A 9,067-nucleotide genomic window follows, 5' to 3' on the forward strand; every position below is an offset into this window, starting at 1 on the left:
TCTTCAGCATCATCATCGACTAAATATAGATTATAAGCTTCAGTGATTGCAGCATTCTTCTAGAATCAGGTATCTCTGCGCATATTCTGAAATTGGCTATTAAGTGCTGCCACCCATTGAGCTAATTAACCTAAATTGTCAAATTCTTGCCCAAGCAACTTTTCTCTCTATGTCGGTAACATTCCTTGAACGGCCAACGCAGCTAGCTGATCATCAGTCAAATTCAACGAAAAGCATAAGTTTCTTGTTTCTCGAAACCTCTCAAGGAACTCATCACCCAATTCATTAGCTCTTTGCTTTATAGTTGTCAAATCTATAATCTTTTCTTTCCCCTGTCCTAGTGTAGAAATATGTATCAAAATTCTTTTCAAGATCACTCCAATTGGCAATAGAATTAACCGCTAGTGATGAAAACCAAGTGAAAGCTGGTCTTGACAGGGACAAAGAGAAGAAACGAACTCAATGCACTTCTTCAACAGAGGCTTCACCCAACTGAGTAAGATATCGATTGACATGTTCTATTGTACTTATGCTATCTTGACCAGTGAACTTACCAAATTTTGAAAGACTGTAATTCGTAGCAAGGGCCACTAAATCATACCACTCTGGATATGGACGTTTATACAAAAAGGTCTTTCCTTTTGGTTTTAAACCAAACTAATTTTTCATTATTTCGGTTACTCTGAGCAACAATTCATCAGCATTTGAGTTTGAATTTCTTAGCATTTGCTGACCCATCTATAGATTGAAATTCTAAGTGCCTTGATATCCTAGATTTGGAATCATATTGAGAGTATTATAATCTGAACCATAATGATATTCTTGTGGAATATCTATCTATCGAGCTGATTTACTGCTTGAAATCTCTGATTGAAAATATTAGTATCTGTATCTCTACGAATCCTTTGAACCGATAGTGCTATTTTTTGAGCCGACGGTGGTATTTGGCCTGATGTACCAAAATTAACCATCTGATTCTGATGTTGCCCTGTCGGTTGTTGCACATGCTGCACTGATGATCTAGGGTTATATTGCATTTGATTAGTAGTAGCACCCTGAATTTGCTCAGATGGATTCTGAATTACCTATGCATCATCACTCTTAGCTAGTACTTCTTGACGGCTAGTACTGGCTTGATATTGTAATAAGCCGGTCTAACCTGATCAAGTGAAAATCCATGAAACACCACCTTCATGGTATTGTGGAATGTATTAAAAAAGTTGTATTATGATTCAACATTGCATCATGAACAGATTTGTTGACAACTTCTACAAAGAAACACCTATCATCAGCTTCATCTGTATCTGACTGTCCATGCATGAAAACTCTCGACAATGGATATTTCTAAATAACTTTATTGTCATAAGTTTTGGTGTATGACAACAAACACTTATTCTGAAACTCCTCTATAGCCTTACCAATGACATCTTTATCCTCATCAGGTAAGTCCTCATAAGGCACCATAAGAATGTCCTTGTTGTTGTGAACCGCTATGATGTTTGTGGTCCCACCAGGCGTGCCAAAAAGTGTGTCGACACAAAAATGTGGCGATGTGATCAACACACAGCTAGCCGGAAGATCTGAGTGGAACAAGACCTGAGATCTGCTTGGGTTTAACATAGAACTAGCCGATTCTAAAAACCCAATGACGTGCCAGTCAATTTGACCTGCAATTGACAAGGAGAGAAAATCTTATCAGTAATTTAAGGTGGAACATATCGGTGTTGCACCAAACAGTTCCAAATGTACGGCTAGATAGCCGATTCAATGAAGCTATCGACAAAAGAGTCGATATCCAACATATCAATGAAATGATCTTTAAATCGAGGATTATCGGCTAATATTAAATGATAATGATATGAATCCAAATAACCAATGCTCATGGAACTTCAGAAAGAATCATCGGCTAGATGAAACATGATCGATATAAAGCGTCGAGCCGATAAGTTTGATGAAAAGAGTATAACATGCGAACAAATCGACTGTCTAATATAAATGAATCTACAAATAGTTTTGAGTCTAATCTATTATCATCAACAATGAGGTTCGATCGGATCGATGCAGCTATGATATTGATAATAAACTAAAGCCAGAGAATCTATAAAACCATCCATATGTTGACAGATTCATAAAAACATGCTATATGCATGAGAGTGTAGGAAAATCGGCTAAAATAGCCGATGCAGTCATAGCAAACAAACAGAGTACATATCTTGATCATGAACAAGACCACTAATCGATAATTTCTAATCTAAAGTCTTACCAGAGAGGTTCGACCGGATCGATGCAGCTATGGTAGTGTCATTAGATTAGATCTCGTTAACTAGTGAGTCTATTCAAGATTGAAACATGTCTTTAGATGCATACTATGTTTGATTAGAATAGAGATAAAACAGCCGATCTAGCGGAATTAAGCCTTCAATTATAAGATTTAAAGCGTGACCAGATCAAAGGACAACCAATTAAAATGATATGAAGCCGATCTATCTCTATCTCAATCGAGTGATTTTATTATAATTAATAAAACATTAACTATAACAAGATTGATAACTAGTGAATCAACCAAAAATAGCAAGGAAAATCTTTCTAATCTTAGCAGATTCGATAACTGGTGGTATTGTGTTAAACAACAAACTATTTAACACAAGATCGATAACTTGGATCTATATTATGATTCGTAAGAGATCAATCAGCTGATGCAGCCTTACAAACTATAATACAGATCGATAACTAACTTATATTATGACTCATAAAAGATCAATCAGCTGATGCAGCTTTACAAGTATAATACAAGTCATGACGGTACTCATAAGCAAGCTGGAGGTTGATCAGTCTATGCAGCCCTGTTTGCTGAAGAACTCATCGAGATCTACAATACTCCTACTCCTAATGCGATGGTGAAAGCCGGAAAGATTGTATTGATTGAGTGTTCGTTCCTTTTTTACAATAACCAGGGTCTAATATTTATACCTAGAAGTTAAACATGAATCCTACTCAAATACGACTCATTACAATTCTTGGAATAAAAGAAAACTTCCTAACTTAATAACAACTTGGACCCCAATTTTCCTTATTTGTAGAGTCCGACACATTTTTCTGGAGCCACTCAAGTATAGCCCATTGACGCTGTCTGCTGACGTCATCTTTAAAATAGCCGATTCTGACATCGCATCTAAATCAACTGATACCGATTCACATCTAATCGATTCCTTGATGACACAATCCTGGAAGCATCGAGTTCCCTCCTTCTTCTCTTCCCAAATTCTGGTGTAAACACTTCCTTGACTATGCGGTTAGACTAGAGACGCAATGACGAGGGGATGCCTTGGCGTCCGCACATATTCATCACTGGTTTGTCATCATCACCATAGATCAGGATGCCTCCGCTGACTTCTTCCATCACTGTCCTGCCTCGCATGTACTCGACCTGATCAGTCGATTGTGCACGACCTACCTAGCTCCTATAATGTTCGTCGTCGAGTACTACACGCATGTTCTTTGAGCAACTAGGCCATTGCTATGTTGCCTCCTTAGGCTACACCACCACCACCCATTGTCACCACCAACGGAGACATGCCTTCACAGGCATGCCTCTATCCATGGAGTCACTCACCATTGAATCTAAATCATTTTCCCTTATGCATCTATGATCGTGTCATGCCTCATGTGCTCCACTTGTTTGTAGTACATTTTCAACAAGCTATTTGAGTTCTTCATCACCATCATCGAGCCCTATAGCCACCATGTAGGAAAGAGCGTTCCTTCGGATTTGCTCACCATCGGGCAGAAGCGTCTGCACCAACACTGCTTCTTTTACATCCAACACAACATTTCTCCAGTGTTGCTTTCTCTTCCTCACCAAATTTGTCTACTTCGACAACATCAAATTGCATCAGCACCTTCTATCCCCGTTATTTTGCGCACCACAACAAGAATGAAGGCCCTCTTTGCTAGTACCTTAGACACAAACTTATGATTGGGGCCCTCCGCCTAGTACATCCAGTATTGACAACACTGGTGCGTGCTTTTGTCCTCGACACGTTACTGGGTTTGGCAAACCTGACACATGCCTCCGCCTTGGTGTCTTGACTGCATTGACTTCGACATCGACCCTCACATCCCGTTTGAGTTCATTGCTTCACCATCCTTGTCTACATCCTCGATGGCCTTGACTACATCGACTTTGGCATCGCCCTCTCCGATCCTATGACGACGACTTTGACACATCTATGTCATCACCATGGCGCCTCTTTTCCCCCAGTGGCTTTATGTGCGACTGCCTCAACATCACCTAACTAGAATTCTACATTAACCATGACTATTTCCATGACATATTTGAACATGGCTACTCCACCCTCACGCCTGGCTATGGCCTCGATACCGGCACAAAGGGTTACCTCCTTGCATGAGCTCCTCATTGATTTTCAATCCAGCCACAGCATCCGCGGCGCATCGTCATTGTGACTGCAGTGGATGTAAATCTATCGACTTACAACCTTTACCTTCTCTAGTATCACCATCTACACCGCTCCTGCTATGATCATGAGGGAATGTTAGAGTATATTATTGAGATCGTAAAATCTACGCTTGCCTTATTCTAAGGGAGGCTTCTTGCCCCCTAAGCATGTACTCCTTATATAGTCCGCCTATGAGACTCATGAGACTCAACAGTTTACATAATTTCATCTTCATATGAGTCCATAAAATTGTATATATATATATATTTTTAAAAATGAAATCCAGTTTACAAATGTGGGGAATTATTTGTGCCAGCACTTATTACTAACTGGCATGGATAATGCCAGATGCAGGGGTGGACACAGCGGTGGGACGGGGGGGGGGGGGGGGGCTCAAGCCCCCCCTACCCAGATCGGAGCAGTGGAACCCCTGTGGAGCCCCCATGAATTTTTAGACAAAGTTCTAAAGTGTAGGAGGGCTGAGACTTAAGATCGAACATCAATGTTGTTCAGCCCTCTTGAAATATTTCCTGGGTCCGTCGCTGGCCAGAGGTATCTGTGTCGCCAGCTTACTTACGAGCAGACATGAAACTTATGCCTGGTAACAAGAGTTGGCACATGGATACTCATCAATGTATCCGTCTCAGTGGACAACAATTTTAGGGCTTATTCCTAGCAGTTCTAGCAAGGATGCATTACACATTTTTGTTCTAACTCTACTGCTATATTTATAAGCCAAGAAACTTATAAATATATCAAACTAGGTAGAAAAATAAAAAATATCAAACATCATGCATGTCTCTCTAGATCTACTTGAGAACAAAAATTAGTGAAAGAAATGTATAGGTAAAGTTTGAAAAGAGTTTAGGGATGCCACAAACTCACCTCTCAAACCCAATTCCTTCAAAGGTTCAAAGGGGAACCCCCCTCTATTTTTGGTATTTCTCGCCTCCAAGTGAGCTCAATAATGGCATGAACACAGCCCGTCGCGAGGAAGAAGGAGGTTACTTGTACTGGGTTATTTTTAGGGGCGATCAACTAAGTGGACCGTCCCTATAAATATATAATAGACGCGGTTCTCTTAACGGAACCGTCCCTGATAATCGGTTTCTTCTAGAGACGGTTAGATAAAGATGACCATCCCCAAAAATCGTATTTTCAGGGGCGGTTCTCTTAACTAAACCGCCCCTAGAAGTGGATACGTTTCTAGAGGCGTTTTTTTAATGGAACCACCCCTGAAAAGTGATTTTCAGCAATGGTTGTATAGTTACACTGCCTACCGCAATGTTTAGGGACGGTTTTCTAAGTGGACCGCCTCTATTAGAAAAGGAAGGCGCGTGTCTATAAAAATCTTTTCTGTACTAGTGTGGTGCGATGATACAAGAAAATTGGCAATGAAAAGAAGCATATGTAGTCTGCATTTCTTTTCTAAGAGATCATGAAATAATTGTGTGGATTGAAGGAGCCGTGTAATATATGTAATCTTAAGTGGCTGGGAAGGTTTGAGAAGCACAAAAATAATTGTTTCAGTGCTCAATTTGTATGTGGAACAATAATTCTGAGACGATATAATAGCCCCCCCCCCCCCCCCCCCCCCCCCCCCCCCCCCTTCTCCCTCCCTCTCTGTTCCCATGATGAGCATATTGGAAGTTTGTAGGAAAACAACAGATGAGCACTCTGTCGGTTTGTACTCACTATTGTCTGCTTGTGATCTTGATGAGTAGCTCAAGCAAGCAAACCTAACATGCTAATCAAGACCGTATTCACACAAAACTATGATTAAGTTATATATAGAAAACTCTTTGGATATTGATCTACTAGCTGATCAAGTCTTAGTTTTGGTAAAATATATAGGGGACCTATTTATATAAAACGGAAAGATGCATCCATCAGGCTCCATATATATACATGCAGTAAAAAAATTAATTTATAGATAGAATGGTAGCACAAAAGTTCATGATGAACCAAGCAAAAATAAAAATGAAAATTAATGAAGAAACGTGCTATTGAGGAAAATGTTTCAGTCATTACGAGTTCTCCACAATGAAGGTTTGTGTATATGCATGATAGAAGCAAAATCAGGATCATCACAGGTCTGTATGAACACAAGAAAACAACAGCAAGAACAGAGAAAAATTGTATCAGAGCTTTCTATTAATATCAATTCGACAAGAGAAATTAAAGGTGAACCTCCCACATGTATATATATATCCTTATAACTGCTTATGTATCGAAACAAGAAGAACAGTTGAGATTGAATTGAAAGAGGGAGAGGTATATATAGCTCTTTGGACAAAAAATGCAATAATCGGTATGATCCCATAGCACAAGAAAGGAAAAGGGGAGAAATTAAAAAGGAGAAACAAAATCAACAGGGGAATGACGAAGCGATGAACAACCGAGCAAGAGTATTGATATGATAAACTCAAAAGACCAAATAAATCGATCTCCTTAATAATTAGCATGCAGAAGTATGTACTAGCTAGCTCGCTTTGTGTATTGCCACATATGTAACTTTTGGAGTAGTCCCAAGCCTTAGCTCTAGATCTAATTCCTGTTGTTGATCCAGAAGAGGGGAACTAGAGCTAGGGCTTGTTGGGGTTGTCGTTTGTGGTACCTTTGTCTCATGATCAGCTCTTCCTTCTTGCGATTGACATGCTGAAACATCGGTAGCGGCCTTTGCCGTTGGCTGCACAAAGATCAGAAGTGCCGCCGCCGCTGCCAATGGATGATCCAAACGCCTCCTCTTTTTCCTGGCTGACTGCACGCCGTCGCCATCGTCATGACAATCACACTGATGATCATCTATGGCCGCCTGATGTTCTCTCATCTCCGCCACAGAGTGATCTGGCATGGGCATGAAGAGCTTGTTCCTGCTCTCCTTGATAATTGTTGACAAGTAGGAAGTAGGAGGAGTGGTGGTGTTGGTGTTGGCTTCCCCATCCTGGCCCATGGCTGCTGCTGAGCCGGCAGTAGTAGTACCTGCAGCTGCAGTAGTAGTCGGCGTGGTAGTGGTGCTAGGGTTAGAGGCTGCTGCTGCCCTGTACAGGAGAGCACCTTGCTGTTGGTGTGACTGATCGTCGTTGGGGGCGTGCACGTCTTCGGGGGAGGACGAGCCCCCCTGCCGGAGAAGAGCCCGGTCACGGCGGTGGACGTTCATGTGGCCACCGAGCGCCTGCGCCGACCGGAACTCGCGCTGGCAGAAGGTGCACGAGTAGGAGCGCGGCGGCCACTCGCAGCCGCCGAGGTGCGCCGCCGCGTCCCGCGCAAAGGCTTGCTCCTCCCACGACGGCTCGCTGCTCCCACCGTACGCCGCCACCCAAGCAGAGATGGGGCTCGCGGTGCTGCTGCTGCTGCTTGCTCCCCACATGTCCCAGTACTTGCTTATTTGATCCATGGCGGTGGCGGTGGAGGAGTTCATGTGATTGAGAGAGCTATCGATCTATCTGTTGCTGCAAACTTGCAGTAGTCTCAATTCTATTGATCTAGACTCTAGACTCTAGAGAGACGTACATATGCAACTGATGATATCTACTAGCTAGATCACGGACAAAGAAAATTGGAGATGGAATGAGGAAGCTAGAAAATAAAGGGAGAGGAGAGGAGAAGAGAAGAGAAGAGAAGATGATGCTGATGACGGAGGTCAGTAATTTGTATGATTAGATGACAAGTCTTCTCAAGCCTGCTGTTTAGGTATTGATGGCTGCGTGTACCCGTTTTCGTCTAAGCTGGTTTTAATTTAGTTCAATTCAGATATATATAATAAATAAAGTTGGTGCACAGTGCTCTTGTCTGTGTTAGGTGTATGCATGTGTACCTATCTCTGTCTCGCTATTAAGCTAGCAGGCATCTCAATTAGTAATTGGTTTATTGGCACTGAAGTAGTAGATTTGTTTATATATAGATATGCGTGCAGCATGGAATGGTCTTTCTTCCTTCCTTGTAAACAAAGCTTTTGTAATGTATATATACTAGCTACAAGTTGGTCCTGATCATTAAATTATTCAATTTGAGTTGATTAGATGCTGCATGCGCTGCTTACCAATCTTGTACGTCTGGCTAGTCCTCTATATATATTCACTGGTATTTTATCATCTGGCTAGTCCTCTATATAGGCTCAGTGCTGAAGAGAATAGTGGCATCAGGAGTGTGAGGACTCTCAGCATACATGAAGACCGGATTCAGTAGTTGAAAGCTCCAGCTTGTGATGATGTCGAAGCTGTTTGTTCCTGTTCGTTATGAGAAGTTTATTATTCACTACTGGAAAACCGAGATTTGCCTAGTGTTTAATGGTTTGCCTAGTGCCAATCGTCGGACACTAGGTAAAGAGCTTGTTTGCCGAGTGTTAGACCCCGGAGCACTCGGCAAAATAAAGGCACTAGGCAAAATAACGATTTGCCGAGTGTCGACACTAGGCAAAGAAATCCACTCGGTAAATGACCATTTTGCCTAGTGTCAATACTAGGCATACCATCACACTCGGCAAAGGCTGCCGGAGGGCAACCGCCATTACCATTTTGCCGAGTGTCTTCCGTTAACACTCGGCAAAATTAGAACTTTGCCTAGTGTCTCCGGACGACACTAGGCAAGCTGGCCAGTTTGCCTAGTGT

General features: G+C 41.9%; 1 protein-coding gene across 1 annotated transcript; it reads right to left on the reverse strand.

The window, feature by feature from the left end:
* Positions 1-6,411: 6,411 nt before the first annotated feature.
* Positions 6,412-8,091, reverse strand: LOC136482843 (zinc finger protein 10-like). The gene has a single exon (XM_066480024.1). It carries the CDS (start codon positions 7,876-7,878, stop codon positions 6,940-6,942), a length of 939 nt encoding a protein of 312 aa, XP_066336121.1. The 5' UTR covers positions 7,879-8,091; the 3' UTR covers positions 6,412-6,939.
* Between the last annotated feature and the right edge of the window lie 976 nt (positions 8,092-9,067).

Source organism: Miscanthus floridulus, chromosome 9 (genome assembly GCF_019320115.1).
Source record: "Miscanthus floridulus cultivar M001 chromosome 9, ASM1932011v1, whole genome shotgun sequence".
Taxonomy (NCBI): Eukaryota; Viridiplantae; Streptophyta; class Magnoliopsida; order Poales; family Poaceae; genus Miscanthus; species Miscanthus floridulus.

What these genes read in the sequence shown, in the direction of transcription:
- LOC136482843 (XM_066480024.1), bottom strand. Translation starts at nt 7,878, where the DNA reads ATGAACTCCTCCACCGCCACCGCCATGGATCAAATAAGCAAGTACTGG.